The 23,324-nt window shown below is 46.6% G+C and overlaps 1 protein-coding gene across 1 annotated transcript; it reads right to left on the bottom strand.

Annotated features, from left to right (window-relative positions):
• Positions 1–883: 883 nt before the first annotated feature.
• On the bottom strand, positions 884–21,934 carry LOC127572626 (histone PARylation factor 1). The gene is made up of 8 exons (XM_052020092.1): positions 21,654–21,934; positions 18,692–18,854; positions 14,575–14,761; positions 12,164–12,262; positions 9,837–9,987; positions 6,189–6,276; positions 3,293–3,465; positions 884–1,110 (listed from the first exon to the last, which is right to left on the bottom strand). The coding sequence occupies exons 1-8, from the start codon at positions 21,696–21,698 to the stop codon at positions 979–981; spliced, it is 1,038 nt and encodes a 345-aa protein (XP_051876052.1). The 5' UTR covers positions 21,699–21,934; the 3' UTR covers positions 884–978.
• Positions 21,935–23,324: the final 1,390 nt, after the last annotated feature.

Consider the following 23,324-nt stretch of genomic DNA (forward strand, 5'->3'; position numbering starts at 1 on the left):
ACAACTGTAAGTTGATGAAACAGAATCAGAGACAAATGTAGCACCATCTGTAAACAGACAGGTTACCAACACCATTTCCCCCCCCCCCCCCCCCCCCTTTTCCAGATGGAGCATTTGTTTTCCAACTACTTTTGTTCCTGGTTCTGTACCAGAAATGAACAGAATTATTGGGGATTGTTTGGCTCCATTGGTTGGATTACATGGGGGAAATGTATAGTACACGATGTATTCTCTGCCAATCAATCAGTAGGTCTATTGTTCAGTTAACTGATGCATAGCATCATACAACTGCTCAGATTGCATTGCACCATCATACCCAGTTCAAGAAGAAAAATTGCATAATGATATTTCCTAATGTATCTGTTGTATTCATTTAGTAGGAATTTCTTTATCCAAAAGCACAGAAAATTTTAAATAGATCTGTTAGTGGACAATGGTTTAAGAAATGCATTCTGATAAGGAGAAAGAACAGTTCATAAGTTGTTCATAAGTGCATAATGCTTAGTCCTGTGAAAGGTTTTAGACATAAGACGAGAATGATTCATCAAAGCATCAATAGATAATGACACTACTGGAACAAGCAAAACAAAATTAAGGGGCTCATTGGAATTCCATCGTTCCTCAACATTTTCTCTCAAGTTCTATCCAAGTCTTGCTTATAAAGAGGTAGCTCTCATGTTTTGTAATATTTTATACACAGAGTAAGTCTCACCTATTAATTGAATTCATTTGGATAAACCATAGTGCCTAGAAACAAAATTAGCCCACCCAGTTAACCAGGCATTGCCATTCAATCTCAAGTTCAGATGGATGTCAACACCATTCTTTTTGAACAGCCAGTATTAAAACACCAAAGAATCTTTATTTGTAAAAAAAACAAAACACTCCAAAATAATACAATTCAAATTGAAAATTCTAGTAGCTTATGCAGTAAACGTGTAGATGCAATGCTGTGTTGCCACAATGCCCTCAGCAGCTTCAACCTTTCAGCTGGTCTAAATCATCCCATTTTCTGTTGGCTAAATGAACTTCGATAATCTCAGCAAATAGGTGATTCTTCAAGAGCTTGTAGGCTAAAGGCAACAACTGCCGCACCACTTTGTGAAAATACTGTAAGGGAGGAAAACATTTGAGAAATAATATAATCCTGACAAGTCAAAGCGATTGCAGGTCATTAAGCATTTGCAAGGTAAAATTAAAAGTTTTTAAAAAATTAAAACACTTCCTTAAAAACATGGAGGTTGGTAGGTTAACTGACCACTGTTTGTTAGTAATCCCTCAGATGTACATGAGTGGTAGAATCTGTTATGAATTGATAGGAATGTGGAGAGAATAAAAACCTTAGGGTAGGATTAGTGTAAAAATGGGCTCCTAATGGTTGTGTTGTATCTACGATTACAATGATCACGTTTTAAGTCAATCATTCGCAGACATTAAGTGCTGCAACTTAAGACCTCAGTTTATCAGAAATAAGGCACCCTTCATTAACACTATACAGTCCACTGGTACTGCACTGGAGGGTGAACCTAGGTTGTGGGCACAAGTCCTGCAGTAGGACTTGAACTCAAACATCTGATAAGATTTCTTTATTAGTCACATGCTCATCAAAACACACAGTGAAATGCACCTTTGCGTAGAGTGTTCTGGGGGCAGCCTGCAAGTGTCGCCACGCTTCCGGCGCCAACATGGCACGCCCACTCGTTTCAATAACAAGTTCACTTTGTGAGGTCCCATTCCAGCAAAGACTGACATTCTATATATTTCCTTGAAACATGTTTTCCACAATTCTGATAGTGTTTTTTGTGGGTTCACTGTAATTTTATTTTGAGCAACTGCTAAGGTTTTTTCCACTAGGAGTAATACAAAATTGGCTACGATGATGCTACAACTCATGTCATGGTAACCAATAAATTTCACCAGCAGTGATGTATTAAAGTACCACTATGGAGTGTGCTACTCAAATGGAGTTACCATCCAGCATCCAATGGTTCTTGCTACCACAATGTATCTTCATGTTGTCCCACATTCAGAGATCCTACTTCAGCAAACAATAAGAACAGGACCCTGAACATTTTTTCCTCCCTTTTGTAACACACCAGAGAGGACAGTTAATTCTGTACCTTTCACAATTCATGAAATCATGTTTCGCTTCCAAGCTGTTCGGAAAACATGTCAGCATCTTGGAATCATTGCCCAGAAAACAGTGCAAAGAAACAATGCGAGATCAAATATTTACGGTGGTTTCTTTGGTCTTTGGGATGAGTTCATTAAGGGGGAATGAGAATGGAGAAGAAATGGGATCATTAATTGGGAAGGTTCCCCTTGATGGTGACTTGATAGGGCAATGGTCTGTCCATAGTTTTGTGGTGGTGATAGTGAACCACCTTCAGCCACCACAGTCTGCGTCTTGAAGACAGTCTCACGGGACCGCCAGGAAGGGAATTAACTCCAGGATTTTGACCCAGTGATGATGAATGAACAACGATCATATTTCCAACTCCAAGTCCCCCCCTGACCCTTCTTAGCTGGGAGAGTCATGGGTTTGAAAAGGTCTCATCTGAACCACCTGTTTAGACATTACAAACAGTCTGCTGGAGGAACTCAGCGGGTTGAGCAGCATCTGTGGGGGGCGGGGGGAAGGAATTGTCAACATGGTGCAGGGTTTTGACCAGAATCATTGACAACTCCCCCTCCCCACCCCCCCACCCCCCCACAAATGTTGCTCAACCCGCTGAGTTCTTCCAGCAGATTGTTTGTTGCCCCAGGTTCCAGCACCCGCTGTCTCTCATATATCCAGCTAGATTTTTTTTAATTATTCATTTGTTCAAGACATACAGACTACACTGACTGGGCCAGCACTTATTTTCCAAAACAGTTCACTATATTGATGGACCTGGAGTCAAATATAGGCTTTATCAGGCAAGGATGACTGACTTCTTCCCTAAAGGGAATGAGTGATTGTTTATTTTTCCTCAAATATCCAATGAATTTATGGTCAGCGTTTATGAAATTGGTATTTTATTCCAGAGTTATTTAATTACTCCAGTTAAAATTTCCATCTGCCATTGTGGGATTCAAATCCCACCTCTTGACCAGTAAAGAGGTGGATACCACTATCCACAATGCTACTGTATCCCTTACTGCTTCAAACACCCCACCCAAGAAGGCTCAATGGGGTGGGGAGTGTGGTTTTGTGTGTATCTGAACAGTTCATCACTTCAACCTGGGCTACATTCATAGTTCTGATTTCCATAACATTAAAAGCAACGCCGAACCCCTTTTGCCTACTCACATGTGATCCATAACAGAAGAGGTCAATCCCAAGTTCATATCCCATGCCGTAGTCGCATTCATCATTTGCAAATTGAACGTAGGTTATTATCTCTTGGATTGGGGCAAAAGCTTTGATCCTGGCTTCATCAGTCGGAGCTTCTACGATCGCCTTGCAGATCTTTTTAAGACTTCCTTTTTGTTTTGGAGGAAAAGAGACACAGGTTAATCCTGTACGTTGTCCTGCTCCTACTTTTTGTTAGGACCCTACAGCATAGGAGACTGAGGGGTGACCTTATAGAGGTGTATAAATTCATGAGGGGCATAGATAAAATGAATGGCCACAGTCTTTTCCCCAGGGTAGGGGAGTCCAAAACTAGAGGACTTAGGTTTAAAGCGAGAGGGGAAAGATTTATAGGGGACCTGAGGGGCATCTTTTTTCCACACAGAGGGTGGTGGGTATATGGAACAAGCGACCAGGCGAAGTGATAGAGGCGGGTACAATTAAAATGTTTAAAAGACATTTAGACGGGTACTTAGATAGGAAAGATTTAGAGGGAAATGCGCCAAACGCATGCAAGTGGGACTAGCTCAGCTGGGCAACTTGATCAGGCATGGACGAGTTGGGCTGAAGGACCTGTTTCCGTGCTGCATTACTCTGTGACTCTGAGTGGGCCATTTTCCATTGTGAGCCTGAGGGGGTGTTAGGGGCAGAGATCCTCAGTGATTCAAGTGCTTGTGCACGTAATTCTTAAATGTCTTAAGGCACAGAAGACCATGGGCCATGTGCGGGTAAATGGGATTAGTATAGATGGTCAGTATGGACCTAATGGGCCGAAGGTAATGGGTCTATGACTCTAGGATGGAAGAAATGCTCTGTTCCTCTACTTCAGGTGTTCCAGAGTCCTCCAGGCCTGTCTGAAGCACAATCATTACTGCAGGAAACATCACCACCAGTCTGCACATAACAGTCTCACAATCAGCAAGATGGTAATAAAAATAAATTGTTCTTAAGTGACTGGAGCTACTGGAGGAACTCAGAGGGAAATGGATGGTTGACATTTCAGGTTGAGACTCTTCCCTCATCTGGATTGGACCAAATGAAGGGTCTCGACCCAAAACGTCGACTACCAATTTCGTTCTACAGATCAGAATCGGTTTATTATTGTCACATATGATACATTGTGATGAAAAGAAAACAAAAGAAAAGCTTTTGTTTGCATGCCATCCAGACAGATACCCAAGTACTTCAGGATAGTATAAGAGAAAACAGAATGCAGAATATAGTGTTACAGAGAAAGTGCAGTGCAGTGAGACTAAGTGCAAGGACCACGACGGGGTAGACTGGGAGATCAAGAATTCATCTTTTCGCGTATGAAAGGTCTGATCAAGAATCTGATAACAGCGGGATAGAAGCTGTCCTTCAGCTTGGTGGTACTTGCTCTCAAGCTTTTGTATCTTCTGCCCGATAAGAGGGGGAAGAGAGGATGACTGGAATGGAAGGGGTCTTTGATTACGTTGGCTGGTTTCCCAAGGCAGCAGGACGTTGATAGTCGAAATTTCGGGTCAAGACTCTTCATCTGGTCCAGTCCAACTGAAAGGTCTCAACCTGAAATGTCCACTGTCCATTTCCCTCCGCAGATGCTGCCTGACCCACTGAGTTCCTCCAGCAGCTCGTCTTGTGTTCCAGATTCAAGCATCTGCAGTCTCTTACGTTCTGGCCTTAAGTGATGTTAGTTGAAGGATAGATACCAGTCAGGACAGCAGGAAAACACAAAAAATATACTAGGGAATCTTCACATTGACTGGAGGAGACAGACGGGGCCTCTGTTTATCCACAGAAAGCCACCGACAAAAGTGGATTTGTCAGGTCAAGCCCATGGAGTGGGCATTGAACCCACAATCTTTGGAATCGGTGAAGGGTGGTTTCGTAATCGGCTGTGGCCAATTCCAAAATGTGACACACAGGCAGCACAGGGGTGTAGCAGTCAGTGCAGCTGCTGTAACACTCCAGCAGCCCAGGTTCGATTCCAACCTCTTGCCGCTGTGTGGGGTTTGCAGGGCTTCCCTATGACCCCTTGGGTTTCCCTCCTGGGTGCTCCAGTTTCCTCCCCCACATCACAAAGACATGCCAGCGGGTTAATTAGCTGCGGTAAAGATCTCTTTATCAGTCACATGTACATCGAAACACACAGTGAAATGCACCTTTTGCGTAGAGTGTTCTGGGGGGCAGCCCTCAAGTGTCGCCACGCTTCCAATAGCAGAACTATTTACACATCGCAAGGGAATGGATTCATCGAGCAAAGTCAATGCAAACACTCATTCAACAACTGAACGAGTTTAGAGTTGGAGCAATGTATTTAGTTCTGGTCGCCACACTATAAGAAGGATCTGATTGCACTGCAGAGGAGATTCGCCAAGATGTTGCCTGGATTGGGGGACTTTAGTTATGGGGAGAGATTGGAAAGGCTGGGCTTGTTTTCCCTGGTGCAGAGGCTGAAGGGATACCTGAGAGAGGTATATAAAGTTACAAAAGGTATAGATAGGGTAACTCGGCAGAATATTTTTCTCCTGTGTATCAAAAACAAGAGGGCATGGTTTAAGGGGAGAGGAAGAAAGGGATCTGAGGAGAACGTTTTTTTTTAAATCACAGAGTGTGGTTGATATCTGGAACTCGACAGAGGAGGAGACGGTGGAATCAGATACAATTACTGTTTAAGTGACATTTAGTCAGGCCTTTAAGTAAGCAAGGCACAGAAGAATATGAACCTAATGCAGGGAAATGAGACTATTGTAGCTGGGCAAAAAGGTCGGCATGGACATGGTGGCCAAAGGGCCTGTTTCTGCGCTGTATGACTCCACTGAACTTTATTTTTGAAATTGAATCACAAAGGGGTAAATCATCAGTACAAACGCACCATCTGTCTCAGGAAGCTCTCTGTATCCCACGCCACTTTTGTCTATTGGAACCACCAAACCTGCACCGTGGAATGTCTTAGTGGCAACCTGGAAGTAAAGACACAAGTCACCACATTGTAATGATGTAAACACCTTCCGATTCACAAACAAAACAGTAACGTTTAGCCAGAGGATTAATTGTTCATCCACTGAACAAGTATCAGCTGCTTTAACTGAGCACAACGCGTTTTAATTCAAGAGGAATTAAAAAAAACACAACCTAGCTATAAAAGTTATATATTGACAAAGGTGGCAAGAACTAAAAGTGACAGGTCCTCCCCGTCACTGTGTGGGTTTCCTCTGGGAGCTCTGGTTTCATTCCACATCCCAAAGACATGTGGCTTGGTCAGTTAACTGGCTACTGTAAATTGCCCCCAATTGAGTGAGTGAGTGGTAGAATCTGGGGAGGGGGGAGTTGATGGGAACGTGGAGAGAACAGGACACAAGGATAATTAGTGCGGAATGGGATGGCTCTGTGGGCTCAATGGACAGAGCAAAACACCAAGCTGCTGGAGGAACTCAGCGGGTCAGGCAGCATGTGTGGAGGCAGAGGGATGTTTTGAGGGTCGAGACCCTGCATCAGGACTGAGTGTAAAGTGGCGATAGCCAGTATAAAGGAGGGATGGGGCAAGAGCTGGTGAGTGAGGGGAGGGCCCAGGTGAGGTGGCGTAATAGGCAGATGGAGTCAGGTGAGGGCGGGGAGGGTGGAGACAGTGACAAGAGGCTGGGAGGCGATCAGTGGACGCAACAAAGGGCCGCGGATGGTGGAATCAGGTGAAGAGGAACCAAAAGAGGGAGGGATGGTGAGCAGATGGGAACGGTAGGGAGAGTGCGTGGGTGATAGGCAGATGGGGGAAGAGGCAAGAAACTGGGTGACAGGGGGCTGGGGAGGGGCGGTTTGGAAAGAGGAGGTTTAGAGGATCTGGGTGGATCAGGAGAAGCTTATAACCGGCACTGAGGGGCAGCACGGTAGTGTAGCAGTTAGCGTAACGCTATTACAGCGCCAGCGACCCGGGTTCAATTCCCGCCGCTGTCTGGAAGGAGTTTGTACGTTCTCCCCGTGTCTGCGTGGGTTTCCTCCGGGTGCTCCGGTTTCCTCCCACATTCCAAAGACGTACGGGTTAGGAAGTTGTGGGCATGCTACGTTGGGTCCGGAAGCGTGGCGACACTGGCGGGCTGCCCCCAGCACACTCTCGGTAACACAAAAGGATGCATTTCACTGTGTGTTTCGATGTACCTGTGACTAATAAATACCCTAAATATCTTGCATCTTTATTCATTTTTCAGGATCTGGTTATTGGTGGCAAGGACAGCATTTGCTGTCCTTCCCAAATCATACGAGAAGTGACCAGGCCATTTCAGGAGGGCACTTAAGGGTCAACCGCAGCTGTGCGTCTGGAGTCACATGTAGATTCAAGGACAGCAGATTTCCTCCACCCTACACACGAATGAGGAGCAGGAGTAGGACCCTCGGCCCCCAAAGCCTGCTCTCCCATTCGATACGATCACGGCTGATCTACTTGGAACCTTAACGCTGCATTCCCGTCTACCCCAGATAATCTTTCATCCCCTTGCGTGCCAGGAACCTATCAACCTCTGCCTTAAAAATCCCCAAAGACTCTGCTTCCATCTCCCTTTCAGGGAAATAAGGTAAGATATTTATTTATCAGTCACATGTACATCGAAACACACAGTGAAATACATCTTTTTACGTTACTGAGAATGTGCTGGGGGCAGCCCGCAAGCATTGCCAACATAACAAGCCCACAACTTCCTAACCCGTACGTCTTTGGAATGTGGGAGGAAACCGGAGCACCCGGAGGAAACCCACGCAGACTCCTTACAGACAGCGGCAGGAATTGAACCCAGGTCGCTGGCGCTGTAATAGTGTTACGCTAACCACTACACTACTGTGTCACCCCTCCTAAGAACTCCTGAGACTCACGCCCTTCAGAGAAAAAAAAATTGGCCTTTAATGGGCAATCTCTTATTTCTAAGCAGTGACCCCACATTTTCGGTTCTCCCACAACAAGAAACATCCTCTCCCCTGTCAAGACCTTTCCGGATCTTGTATGTTTCATGATGCTCTCCATCACTCTAAGCTCCAGTGGATACAAGCCCAGCCTATCCAACCTCAGAAGGCAATCCCCACCTTTACAGGCATCAGTCTCGTAAACCTCCAACTTGCTTCCAATACTTTAACACCCTTCCTTAAGTAAGGAGACCATTACTGTACAGAGTTCTCCAACTTGCGTTAAAGCAGATGAGCCCAGGCAGCCAGCGAAATGGATGCAGAGAAAGGGGGTCAGAGTCCTCTCCAAAAGGAGGGAGAAATATTAGAGAAAGAAGAATTGGGGAAATTAAATGGTGGTGAAGTTAAACCTTTGCAGCATCACACTGTAGCCACCTGATATACGCTTGGTGGGTTAATTGGCAGCTGTAAGTTGCCCCTAGTTTGAAGGCAACGGAAAGAATCTGGGGCAGATCGCAGGAATGTGGGGAGAATAGTTCACAAGGAAAATTAGTAAAAGGAATGAGATTGGTCAGTGGGTCGGCATAGAGTCGATGGGCCGAAATGGTCCTCTTCTGTGTCATAAGGAAATGTGGTGTGCTGTATTCCACTGAAGTTAGTGTAAAAGGGAACGACAGTGGGAGTGGGGGCAGGAGTGATGTCCACCTTCCTGGTTTGCCCCATCTGAATTTCAACCTCAATGTTTACAGGCTGTGGATGAGTGGAGAAAGGTGCTCACTCATCAGATGGCAGTGGCACAGCTTGTAGAGTCACTGCCTCACAATACCAGAGATCTGGGTTCGATCCTGACCTCCGGTGCTGTCTGTGTGGAGTTTGCCTGTTCTCCCTGTGACCGTGTGGGGAGAATAAACAATGGGAGAAATGTGGTATTAGTGTACATGGGTGGTTGACAGTCACCGCAGACGTTGTTGGATAAAGGACCCGTTTCCGTGCTCTATCTTTGGAGTCATACAGCATCAAGACAGGCCCTTTGGCCCAACTCCTCTGTGCTCACCAAGATGCCCATCTAAGCTAGTCGCATATGCCTGTGTTTTGCCCAAATCCCTCTAAACCTTTCCTGACCATGTACCTGTTCAAGTGCCTTTTAAATGTTGTTGATGTGCCTGCCTCAACCACTTCCTCTGGCAGCTCGTTCCATATACTGAACAACCTCTGGATGAAAAAGGTTGCCCCTCAGGTTCCTATTAAATCTCTCCCCTCTCATCTTAAACCTATGCCCTCTAGTTCTTGATTCCCCAACCCTGGGAAAAAGACTGTGCGCATTCACCCTGTCTATGTCCCTTCATGACTTTATACACCTCCGTAAGATCACCCCTCCTTCTCCTGCACTCCAATGAAAAGAGTCCCAACCTGCTCAACCTCTCTCCATAACTCGGTGCCTCAGGTCCCGGCAACATCCTCGTAAATCTCCTCTGCACTCTTTCCAGCTTGACCCTCTCTCTGCTCCTCATGATTTAATACACTATACGTTTTATTGCTCATCTCTCTATGACCCTGATGGGAGTTGCAAGAAATTCAAACTTGTTCCACATTAATCAAGTTCTGAGGAAGCTCTGGACACAGTACAAAAACTTACCTTCCTATCCCTCGCTTTCATGCCTTGAGTTCTTTGCTCTAGAGAATAATTTAACTTTTCCGCTACTGCTGTCAATTTGGTCTCAAGCTCTTTCAGGACACTGCTCTGCCGTTTATTACTTACTTCCTTTTGTCTTCTACTTAAAAGTAGGCTGAAAAACCAAAAATGACACGATGCGTAGGGACTTAGAAACACGTCACTATAATTTTTGCAATTTTCCTGCCCGTCTCCCACAAATAGGCAAAAATGGAAGTTTGGAATATCCTTACTAGATTAGAGGAGCTACATAAATGGAAATTGTTCATACTTTAAATGGAACTTAGGATGCAATGATTAAACTGCTCTATTACTAATATAGAGGACAAAACTAATGACCCAGGGGACAGGTTCAAATCCCACCACCGGCCAACTTGAGACCAAATTAGGTTATCAAAGTTGGAAATGAATGCCTGGTATCAGTGAAGGCGACCATGAAACGATACACTGTGACAAAAATCCAAGTGAAGTTTTTGGAAACAAAAATTCTGAGGGATACTCTTGGAAAAGCAAAGATTAATCAAAGGCTTGGTTAGAAGAAGATCCTGTCTGACCAATTTGATTGAATTTTTCACAAAGTGCATTGATGAGAGAAGTGCAGTTGATGTAACCTACACGGATCACAGCAAGATGAAATTCAGTAGGATTCCAGTCCAGCTGAAGGGTCCTGATCTGAAACGTCAACTGTCCATTTCCCTCCACAGATGCTGCCCGACCTGCTGTTCTCCTCCAGCAGTTTGTTTTTTTTAGTTCTGGATTTCAGCAAGGCCTTTGACAAGTTTCCACATGGGAAACTGGTCCTGAAAGTTGGAGCCCACGGAATCCAAGGCAAGTTGATAAATCGGATCCAAGGTTGGCTTGGTGACAGGAGGTGGAGATGGTGGACATAGTTTTTGTGATTAGAAGTTTATGACCAATGGTGTACCACAGGGATTGTTGCTGGAACCCATACAGTTTGTTATATACATCAATGATTTGGATGTGAATGTCGGAGGTATGATTAGTAAGTATGCAGATGCCATGAAAATTGGTGGTGTTATTGATGGTGAGGAGGGTAGTTTCTATTTTAGGTCAGAACAGGAACATCCCTTAGGTAGGCTCAGGCTACAGGATGTTGTTGTTAAGATGGGCAGAACAATGGCAAATGGAAAGTAATCTTGATAAGTGCGAGGTGTTGCATTTTTGAGAGGATGAGCAAAAATTAGGACACATCCAATGACTGGTAGGGCCCAAGGGAATACTGAGGAGCAAAGGGACATTAGTGTACGAGTCTAAGGATTCCTGAAGGCAGCAGCACAGGTACATAAAGTGCTGAAGGCAGCACATGGGATACTTGAAGGTCATGGTACAACTTTATAAAACCACAGCTAGCATCTAGAGCAAAGTTCTGGTTGCCACACTATAGGAAGGACATGATTGCATTGGAGAGGATGCAGAAGAGATCCACCAGGATGCTGTGTAGGAGGGAACATTTCAGTTTTGAGCAGAGACTGGGTTTGACTGAGGGAGGACCCGATTGAGGTACATGAAATTATGAGGGGCATAGAAAGGGTGGATGGTAGGGAACATTATACAGTATACAGTCAGAGCCATACAGCACGGGAACAGACCCTTCGGCCCAACTTGTCCATGCCGACCAAAATAAACGTAGCTTTTGCCTACGTTTATTTTCCCTAGAGTGAACTGTCTAAAACCAAAGGGCACAGATTCAGAGTGGATCCAAGGAAGAATTTTTTGTTCCAGAGGGTGGCAGGAACCTGGAATGCATGGTCTGAGCGGGCGGTGGAGCTAGAGACTCTCATAACATTTAAGAAGTACCTAGCCGAACATTTGAATCACCAAGGCATAGAAGGTGGAGCACTGATGTGGAATTATTACAGACAGGCATTAGGTGGCTGGCATGAACATTGTGGGCTGAAGGGCCAGTTTCCATGCTGTATGGCTCCTCCACTCCAATTACTTCCAGACTGGTTGTCTTTTTGGGCTAATTCAGAGGGCAATTAAGAGACAAGTGAAGACTTGACTTGAGCAAGGATGGCAGATCTCTCTCCCCGAAGACCATTAGTGAATGAGATTAGCATTTAGTGGTACTGATGGTTTCACAGCCACTCTCACTGACACCAGCTGTTTATTTCGATGTATTTAATTAATCAAATTTACAACCTCAGTCACTATGGTGGGATTTGAACTCATTGCTGTCTCCTTTGCCCAGGCTTTGGTTACGTAACAGCAGGTCTATCAGTCCTGTTCTGTCTCAGCTTTCACGGCACTGCAGAAACAAACATACTTACTTGACCGAGCAGAACAAATTGTCTCCCATCTGGGCCAGCGAGCAGCCTTTCTTCGACTCGCCGGCAGCCACGAACACTGGCAGTTCATCCGGAGTGTCCCTGCAATGAGTACGACACACCGGAGTATGAAATCTGCCCACTTCTTCGGCTGAGTAAAGACCCAGCAACAACCCAACACCATCCGGGACCAGCGAGCCTGCTTCAGGAGGGCACCATTCTTCACCTAAAACATCCAATCCATCCATTCACACTGGCTGCCGTGTGTGCCACCCACCAAACGCACCAGAGCAACTCATCAAGGTTATTCTGACAGCTGCTCCCAAACTCTGTCACCTCAAATAGAGGTGGTAGGAATCCACGAGGGTGTAATTATAGCTCAATCCTGCTTTACCCTGAGAATTTGTCTCGTTGATCGAGATGTATTTGTGGTAGGGGATGGTGAATGGGCATCTTTGTAAACCCCAGTCCCCTCCATCTCCTCCCTGTCCTCAAATCCTGACTCGGAAATGTATCAAACATCGCCACTGCGTCCAAATCCTAGAACTCTTATGCCCAACATCACTGTGGGAAGATCTTCACCAGAAGGACATTTCAAGAGATCTACGGATGTTGGTGAGCAGCAGTGACGTATCTGGTAGAGCCGCTGCCTGACAGCGCCAGAGACCACGGTTCAATCCCGACCTCAGTGGGTGTGTGTCTGTAGTTTGCACATTCTCCCTGTGGTCGTGGGGCTTTCCTTCAGGTGCTCCGGTTTCCTCCCACATCCCTATGACGTGCGGGTTGGTAGGTTAAGAGGCCATTATAAATTGTCCCTGATGTGTAGGTGAATGGTAGAATCCTGAGTTGATGGGAATGTGGGGAGGATAAACTTTAATTAGTGTTAATGGGTGGCTGATGGCTGGCATGGATTCAGTGGGCTGAAGGGCCTGTGCCATACTGAGTATCTCTATGACTACAAGATGCCTCGTCACCACCTCAAGGACAATTTGGGTTGGGCAGTGAATGCTGGTCTCGCCCAATCTACTCACACCCCCAGAATTAGTTTATCTTTAAAATCTCCTCACAGAAAGTCAGCCAAGGCCATCCGTTTGAAACATGAAGGGAGACTAACCCTTCTCCCTGTCAGCAGTGCGTCTGTACAGGATGGGGCAAAAGTGGAGGAGGGTGCATGGGATTCCAACCCCAGCTCTTCACACACATTTTTGTCAGTGACAGAAACATTCCACCGGGTCAGGCAGCATTGGCGGAAGGAGAAATAGGTTTAATGTTTCAGGTCGAAGATCCTTCATCAAACTTCACTGTGAACTCTCTCCACAGATGCTGCCTGACCTGCTGAGTGTTTTCCACATTTAGTATTTTTAACTTTGGATTTCCAGCATCTGCAGTTTTGTTTTAACTTCACAAAAGGGACATGTGTTGCAAGGGGGAAAAAAAAACCCACAAATGTGTTATTAATTATCCTGTCCGGATGCATCATCGCTTGGTATGGCAACTACTCTGCCCAGGACTGCAAGAAACTGCAGAGAGTTGTGGACACAGCTCAGCACATCAGAAAAACCGGCCTCCCCTCCATGGACTCTCACTGCCTCGGTAAAGCAGTCAGCATAATCAAAGAACCCACCCACCCCAGACAGCATCTCTTCTCCCCCCTCCCATAAGGCAGAAGATACAAAAGCCCGAAAAGCCACCAGGCTCAAGGACAGCTTCTATCCCTGTAATAAGACTATTGAACCATCCCCTAATATGATAAAATGGACTCTTGACCTCACAATCTACCTTATTATGGCCCTTGCACCTTATTGTCTGCCTGCACTGCACTTTCTCTGTAACTGTAACACTTTATTCTGCATTCTGTTATTGTTTACCCTTGTACTACCTCAATGCACTTTTGTAATGACGCCATTACAGTGCCAGCAACCCGGGTTCAATTCCTGCCACTGTCTGTAAGGAGTCTGTATGTTCTCCCCGTGTCTGAGTGGGTTTTCTCTGGGTGCTCCGGTATCCTCCCACATTCCAAAGACGTACGTGTTAGGAAGTTGTGGGCGTGCTATGTTGGTGTCGGAAGCGTGGCGACACTTTTGGGCTGCCCCCAGAACACTTTACGCAAAAGATGTATTTCACTGTGTGTTTCGATGTACATGTGACTAATAAATATTTCTCATATTATGAAATGATCTGTATGGATGGCATGCAAAACAAAGTTTTTCATGTACCTTGGTACATGTGACAATAATAAACCAATTTACCAAATATGATCATGTGAGCACATTCTGTTTTCTGGTTATCCTAAATTCGTACTTAGTTAGCTACCATGTTATTCTATATTTGAGACCTGTCCCCACTCATGAATATAACACCATTTCCTCACCACCAAAATCTTCCCTGGACAAAACTTCAGGTCTTCTCGTTACCTGAAATAGCCAAGGTGATACTGAGTTCCAGGGTCTCCAGTGATGACGGTCTGAAATTCTGGCGGGTCATAGAAATACCTCCAGTGCAGCAAGTAATTAGGTTCCGGATTCGTTGTTACTTTATGTTTTCCTGCCAGAATATCATAAGGCCCAACAAGCTGCAGCCCAAGACTCGAAGTCAGTGCCTCTAGTGGAAAAAAATGCAAGCACCAATTCAGGTCCCATAAAGTGAAATGTCTCCTGGGGAGAATCCAGTTATTTCTTCTTCCATCATCCCACCCTTAACTCCGAGATACGAGCAAACCATCAGGAGCTTGATGCCCCTATTTAATCAGCTCCGGACTAACATTCCCACTGACTTCCTGGGCTGCTGTACTGTTCTATGGTTCTAAAAGATTAAACTGACACCCCTATCTGTCCCCTTAAGAGGACCTTATGCAAAGCAATGGAATTTATTTTGAAAGCAGGAAGGTGTATTCTTTACAGTGTCATGCCCAGTACACGTCACTCAATCAACATCACCAAAACTAGACCGTCCTGGTCATTATCACATTGTTGTTTGTGGCCTCTTGCTGTGCACAGTCCTGACCTAACTGGTTGCATCATGGTCTAGCACAGCAATTCAAACATGCAGGAATGCAAGAAGCTGCAGAGAGTAGTGGGCTCTGCCCAATACATCACGGGCACATCCCTCCCCACCATCGGTAGTATCTACAGGAGGTGCTGCCTCAAGAAGGCAACATCCATCACCAAAGATCCCCACCATCCAGGCCATGCCAACTTCTCGCAGCTGCCATCGGGCAGGAGGTACAGAAGCCTGAAGTCCCACACCACCAGGTTCAAGAACAGCTACTTCCCTTCAATCATTCGGTTCATGAACCAACCGGCACAACCCTGATCACCACAATTTAGCAACACTATAAACAACTTTGCACTGAAATGGACTTTTTTTTTACTCTAGTTGTGTTCTTTTTTGTAAAAATTGTGTCTAATTTGTTTAATTTATGTTTCTTCTTGTGAATGCTGCTTATCTGATGCTCTGTGCCTGTGATGCTGCTGCAAGTAAGTTTTTCATTGCACCTGTGCACACAGGTACTTGTGCACATGACAGTAAACTTAACTTTGACAAATCAGCTGCTGCAGTTCCTGTGAACAGAGACAAGGAACAGGAAGAGACTTCTGAAGAGCTTCTGCCATTTAATATGATCACAGCTGATCGGATGATAACCTCCCCCCTGCAGTCCTGTCTACTCCTCAACAGGAATCTATCTGCACCAAAAGTATTCAGCTATTCTTCTATAAAGTCATACAGTGACCATCAACCACCCATTTACACCAAGCTTATGCTGCAGGCACGGTAGTGTAGCGGGTAGCGTAACACTATTACAGCGCCAGCCACCCGGGTTCAATTCCCGCCGCTGTCTGTAAGGAGTTTGTACGTTCTCCCCATGTCTGCGTGAGTTTCCTCCGGGTGCTCCAGTTTCCTCCCACATTCCAAAGACGTACGGGTTAGGAAGTCGTGGGCGTGCTATGTTGGCGCCGGAAGCGTGGCGACACTTCTGGGCTGTCCCCAGAACACTCTACGTAAAAGATGCATTTCACCGTGTGTTTCGATGTACATGTGATTAATAAAGAAATCTTATCTTATGATCCCATTTTATTCTCCCTGCGTTCCCCTCAATTCTTCCCCTTCCTCATTCTACCATTCAGGGCAACTCTCCCCAGACTCTACACCCTATGGCAATTCACAGCGGCCAATTAACCTACCGACCTGCATATCTGGCATGTGGCAAGAACAGAGCAGTTGGAGGAGACCCACACAGTCACAGGGAGAGTATGCAAACTCCACACAGGCAGCACCCGAGGTCAGGATCGAACCCGGGTCGTGGAGCTGTGAGGCGGCGGTTCTGCCAGCTGAACCGCTCTGGTTCCACTGCCCTTTGAGGAAGGGAGATCCAAAGACTCACAACCCAACAAAAGAAAATAATTCACCTCAGCTCTGTCTTCAGTAGTTGATTCCTATGTTTAAATGCTAACCCCTAGCTCTACATTCTTCCTCAAGGGGAAATGTCCTCTCCACAACCACCCTGTCAAGACCCCTCAGTGACAATCCCTCAGAAATGCTGCTAAATTCTCAGGACATCCAGAGGTTTTGGAATAACACTACATTAAGGAGGCATGGGATCCAAGGGGACATTGCAATGTGGATCCAGAACTGGCTGGCTCACAGAAGGCAAAGAGTGGTTGTTGAAGGGTCGTATTCTGCATGGAGGTCGGTGACCAGTGGTGTACCTCAGGGATCTCTTCTGGGACCCTCAACTCTTTGTGATTTTTATAAACGACCTGGATGAGGAAGTGGAGGGATGGATTAGTAAGTTTGCGGATGACACAAATGTTGGAGGTGTTGTGGATAGTATAGAGGGCTGTCAGAGGTTACAGAGGGACATAGATAGGATGCAAAGTTGGGCTGAGAAGTGGCAGATGCAGTTCAACCCAGATAAGTGTGAAGTGGTTCATTTTGGTAGGTCAAATATGATGGCAGAATATAGTATTAATGGTAGGACTCTTGGCAGTGTGGAGGATCAGAGGGATCTTGGGGTCCGAGTCCATAGGATGCTCAAAGCGGCTGCGCAGGTTGACTCTGTGGTTAAGAAGGCATATGGTATATTGTCCTTCATCAATCGTGAAATTGAATTTCGGAGCTGAGAGGTATCGTTGCAGCTATTTAGGACCCTGGTCAGACCCCACTTGGAGTACTGTGCTCAGTTCTGGTCGCCTCACTACAGGAAGGATGTGGAAGCCATAGAAAGGGAGCAGAGGAGATTTACAAGGATGCTGCCCGGAATGCAGAGCATGCCTCATCAAAGCAGGTTGAGGGAACTTGGCCTTTTCTCCCCGGAGCGATGGAGGATGAGGGGGGACCTGATAGAGGTGTATAAGATGATGAGAGGCATTGATTGGGTAGATAGTCAGAGGCTTTTCCCCAGGGCTGAAATGGTGGCCACAAGAGGACACAGGTTTAAGGTGCTGGGGAGTAGGTATAGAGGAGATGTCAGGGGTAAGTTTTTTTACTCAGAGAGTGGTGAGTGTGTGGAATGGGCTGCCGGCAATGGTGGTGGAGGCAGATACGATAGGGTCTTGTAAGAGACTTTTGGATAGGTACACAGAGCTGAGAAAAATAGAGGGCTATGGGTAAGTCTAGTAATTTCTAGGGTAGGGACATGTTCGGCACAGCTTTGTGGGCCGAAGGGCCTGAATTGTGCTGTAGGTTTTCTATGTTTCTGCATAAATACAAGACTTCTTCCAATTTGTCCAAGATGTCTAACATTCCAACTAATAGCCAATGTGAACAACAGTGTATTGAAGCACGTCCATAAGATATAGGAGCAGAATTAGGCCATTTGGCCTATTGTGTCTGCTCTAACATTCAATCATGGCTGAATTTTTTTTCCAAAAGAAGTTTTTCCAAAACTTAAGAAGGTGTGGGGAGGGGGAGGAGCACACACAGGCAATGGATAGGCAAGTCCAGGTGATAGGCGAGTCCAGGTGAGAGGGGGAAGGGGGGGGGGGGGAATGTAATAAACTGAGAGGTGATAGGTAGAAGAGGCAAAGGGTATACATTAACCCTTCCATTCCCAGTGACTTGACTGGCCCTACTTTCACACTCCCCACTAGATAGATCGAAACAGACGGTGAAATACATGTTTGTGTAGAGCGTTCTGGGGGCAGCCCGCAAGTATCACCACGCTTCTGGTGCCAACATAGCATGCCCACAACTTCCTAACCCATACATCTTTGGAATGTGGGAGGAAACCGGGGCACCCGGAGGAAACCCACGCAGTCACGGGGAGAACATACAAACTCCTCACAGACAGCGGCTGGAATTGAATCCGGGTCGCTGGCGCTGTAATAGCATTACACTAATTGCTACACTACCCTGCACTGAGAGAAAGATGGATTCTGGGTGGTGATCAAGGAGAACGGACCCATGTTGCCTGGAGTCTGTAAGGGGATGTGACCTCACTGAGATGCATAAAAATCTCACCCTGTGTTCCCCCCCACCCCAAATCAGCAGGAAGGTCTCTGTGGGCAGGGCACAAGGGAGTTGAGGACTCACCACACGGATTCCCTGGATTCAGCTCCTCGCAGAATTGCCAGAAGTGATAAAAGTCCTCGGGCATCGGCAGCTTGTAGAGACTCTGGACCTCCCGTCGCACCTCTTCTGGGACACCTGACTTCTCCCCTCTGTTTTTCTTCCCACCTTCCACCGGATTCCTTGTCTGAGGGTGTAACGAGGAGAAGCGCAGTGGGTATGGACACAAATGAAAGCAATGGACCACTCCAACACAGCCAAGTGCTGGATCCATCAATTGTCCCAACGTGCCCAACCCTGGAGTTCATATTCCCTTATGGTATAGCATACTGATCCCATTTTATTCTCTCCTTGTTCCCATCAATGGTCTCCACCCCCCCCACCCCCACACTCCCCACCATCCACACCCCCACCCCATTCTACCATTCAGGGCAACTCTCCCCAGACTCTACATCCTATGGCGATTTACAGTAGCCAATTAACCTACCCCCCTGCATATCTTTGGCACGTGGCAAGAACAGAGCAGCTGGAGGAGACCCACACAGTCACAGGGACAGCGTGCAAACTCGACATAGGCAGCACCCGAGGTCAGGATTCAACCTGGGTCATGGAGCCGTGAGGCAGCAGCTCTACCAGCTGAATCGCTCTGGTTCCACTGCCTTTTGAGGAAGGGAGTTCTAACGACGCCCAACACTACAAAAGAATAGCTTTATGCTATTCAAATTCAGATTATAATAAGATGGACTCCTGACCTCACAATCTATCTCATCGTGACCCTTGCAGCTTATTGTCTGCCTGCACTGCACTTTCTCTGTAGCTGTAACACTATATTCCGCATTCTGTTATTGTTTTCCCTTGTACTACCTCAATGCACTGTGTAAGGAATTGATCTGTATGAACGGTAAGCACGACAAGTTTTCCACTGTACCTCAGTACATGTGACAATAATAAACCAATTTATTGTCACATACATAGCAACACACAGAAAGTGCTGGAGGAACTCAGCAGGTCAGGCAGCATCCATGGAGGGAAATAAACAGTCGATGTTTTGGGCCGAGACCCTTCATCAGAACTGGAAAGGAAGAGGGCAGAAGCCAGAAAAAGGTGAGGGGAGGGGGAGGAGCACAGGCAGGGGAGAGGTGAGTCCAGGTGAGGGGGGGGGGGGTGGGAAGGTAGGTGGGTGGGGAAGGGGGAGAAGATGTAATAAGCTGAGAGGTGAAAGGTAGAAGAGACAAAGGACTGAAGGAAGAGGAATCCGGTAGGAGAGGGCAGTGGACCATGGAATAAAGGATGGGGGAGGGGAGGGGAGGGGAGGAGATGGGCAGGTCAGGTCATCAAGGCGGGGGAAGGGAGCCATGGAAATAAGGGAAGACAAAGGAATTGGGGGTGGGGTACTGGAAGTTAGAGAAATCGATGTTGAGGCCATCAGGTTGGAGACTCCCAAGGTGGAATATGAGGTGTTGTTCCTCCAACCTGCGCCTGGCCTCAATGTGGCAGTAGATACCAGAAGTTAGGGAAATCAATGCTGAGGCCAACCAGAAATTAGAGTTCCTCCAGCACTTTTCGTGCATTGCTCCAGATTCCAGCATCTGGAAAATTTTTTGTCTCTTCTTATTGTCACAGACACCAGGCTGCAATTAAATTCCTTGCTCACGTAAAGCTCACAGAGTAAACAGTATACACGGCAATTTTAAATACGACAATAAATGCAGCCGCGAGTTCAAAACAGTGGAATGTGCGAGGGTTGTAGTGCAGGCTGGAGCAGTGCCAAAAGAAATGCTAAGGCGGAATGACCGAGAGAGGTCAAGTCAAGAGTCCGTGAATGCGGCAGCACCACCAAGGAAGGGGCCCAACACGTCTATGCCTGCCCTTAGGGAAATCCCATTTCCCCCACAAGGTGAAGGATGCCCCATCTGTCACAGGCTCATCACCTTCCTTCCACCCAGTCCATCTTCATGGTGCTTTGCATCGGGAAGGCCAACAGTACAGGTGCCTGGAATGGGTTACCAGGGGTAGTAGTGGAAGCTGGCAGTTTGGTGGGGTTCAAGAGGCTTTTAGATGGACCCGTGAATATGAAGGGAATGGAGGGATACGGATGACAGACGGAAGGAGGACTTAGGATAAATATCAGCACAACATCACGGGCCGAATGGCCTGTCCGGCGCTGTACTGTTCTATAAGGTACAGTCAAGGGTGCCTGCCACCCTGGCCATTCCCTTTCTCTCTTCTACCTTATGGGAGCTTGAAAGCCCGGACACCCAGACCTAAGAACAGCTTCTTCCCCACTGCTATCAGACTCCTGAACCAATCACCTCTCTCACACCCCCTTCCCAGTGATGCTGCCACGTCCTTGAACCCTTAATCCTACCTCTTCCGTTATTCTCACTTCAGCATTTCTTTTTGCACTACTATACTTTGCACCATTCCGTTGCTTTTGCACTAGTCTCTATTTATTATTAGCACGCATAATATTTACTCTCTGAGCAAGCAAGGAAATTCATTGCACCCTGCTGTATATGACAATAAACTAATCTAATTTCTTGACGCAAACTGCACTTTTATGGTCCGATCTTCCTGACCTGCTGAATATTTTGTTTTTTTATTTTCCGCTTTTCAAAACCTGCAGCATCTTGCAGACACTAAACACTCCAGGGAAGTTACACAGAAAAGGCCGTAATACATAATTACCAGGAGCGTTTATTGTTTCCAAATTTCCCCTCGGCCTCTGCGCATTAGGACTATGCATTTTATATATAAAGCACATCCCTGAGGGACTGGAGCGCTCAGAATGGACCAGGCAAGGCCGGGTAACCTCGCATTCGAGCACCGGACCGAGGCCTCGCCGGGACACTGCAGCCACAATGTATCAAAGGCGGCCGGTAACCAAGCCCGCGGCGCCGCTCCTCCGTCCCCGGGACACTTAGTAACAATAAACATTCCCAGTCTCCGCTACAGTGTAACTCCGTTCCCCATTCACTGCCAGTACCTCCGAGCTCCTGCCGCCCGCTTTCCTTTTCCCGCGCCCCGCCATCACAAGCAACTTCAACCGCGCTGTAAGTAATGCAGGGAGCAGGCTGATCCCGCCAGCTTCCTCCGCCACAGGGACAAAGCCGCCAGCTTCCTCCGCCACAGGGACAACAACCCAGCCAGTTCCCTCCGCCACAGGGACAACAACCCAGCCAGTTCCCTCCGCCACAGGGACAACAACCCGGCCAGTTCCCTCCGCCACAGGGACAAGTCAGTCAGCTTCCTCCGCCACAGGGCCAAGTAGGCCAGTCAGCTGCCGCCGTCATGGGGACTAATCGGCCAATCAACTCCCTCCGTCGCGGGGACTAATCGGCCAATCAACTCCCTCCGTCGCGGGGACTAATCAGCTCCATCCGCCACGGGGATATCATCCAATAAGCTCCCTCCACCACGGGAGCCAATCAGAAGTCAAGTCCCTCCGCCGAAGGGCTGCGATGGACCAATCAGACTACAACGCAGTGTGGTTGTTGCCATATGAGCCAATCAGTGAGCTGCTTGTGGATCCAGCTGAGTGCTTTGAGGTAGAGTGCAGAGTAAGTTTATTGTTGTCAGAGGCAGACGTACGCGGGGTATAAATGCCATGAAAATTAGCTTTTTGCAGCAGTAGCAGCAGCAGTGCAACATATTGTTAACATAAACTTAAATTAACATTACAGGTAAGCAGAAGCCACGGTCAGCGTCGACAAGGGCTGGTCTCAAGTGAATTTACACCCCTCAGAGACTGTGTTCTTGTCACTGGTAGTGGTGAGCTGTTAGAATTAAGAGGAACATTTAAGCACTGATTTGAATTACAGGTTCACAAAATAATTGTATACATGAGCAGTTTGGATAACACTATGTAGAAATATGTCTCTGCGTCTTCTTTGCACTAATGTCTTGCTTTCAGCCTTTTTTCTCTCGCTTCAGTGTCTTGTATAATTTATGTTCCATGTGTTTATGAATCTACGTGTCTGTGATGCTGCTGCACGTTTTTCATTGTACCTGTACTTCACTGTACTTGTGCACATGACAATAAACTCAACTTGACTTGAAATATTTTTGTTAAATATATACCCCTTTGATGCTGTGTTGTGTTCAGTTCTGGTCGCCTCATTATAGGAAGGATGTGGAAGCTTTAGAGAGGGTGCAGAGGACATTTACCAGGATGCTGCCTGGATTGGAGAGCATATCTTATGAGGATAGGTTGAGCAAGGTAGGGCTTTTCTCTGGAGAAAAGGAGGATGAGAGGTGACTTGATAGAGGTTTACAAGATGATAAAAGGCATAGATCGAGTGGACAGTCAGAGACTTTTTCCCAGTGCGACAATGGCTAACATGAGGGGACATAATTTTAAGGTGATTGGAGGAAGGTATAAGGGGGATGTCAGGGGTCAGTTTTTTCAGAGTGGTGGGTGCGTGGAACGTACTGCCAGCAGAGGTTGTGGGGGCAGATACATTAGGGACATTTAAGAGACTCTTAGATAGACACATGAATGATAGAGAAATGGGGGGCTATGTGGGAGGGAAGGGTTAGATAGATCTTAGAGCAGGATAAAATGTCAGCACAACATTGTGAGCTGAAGGGTCTACTGTGCTGTAATGTTCTATGCTTCTTCAATTTAATACTTGATGAAGTATAGTGTTGAGAGAGT

This window comes from Pristis pectinata, chromosome 7, assembly GCF_009764475.1.
Source record: "Pristis pectinata isolate sPriPec2 chromosome 7, sPriPec2.1.pri, whole genome shotgun sequence".
NCBI lineage: Eukaryota > Metazoa > Chordata > Chondrichthyes > Rhinopristiformes > Pristidae > Pristis > Pristis pectinata.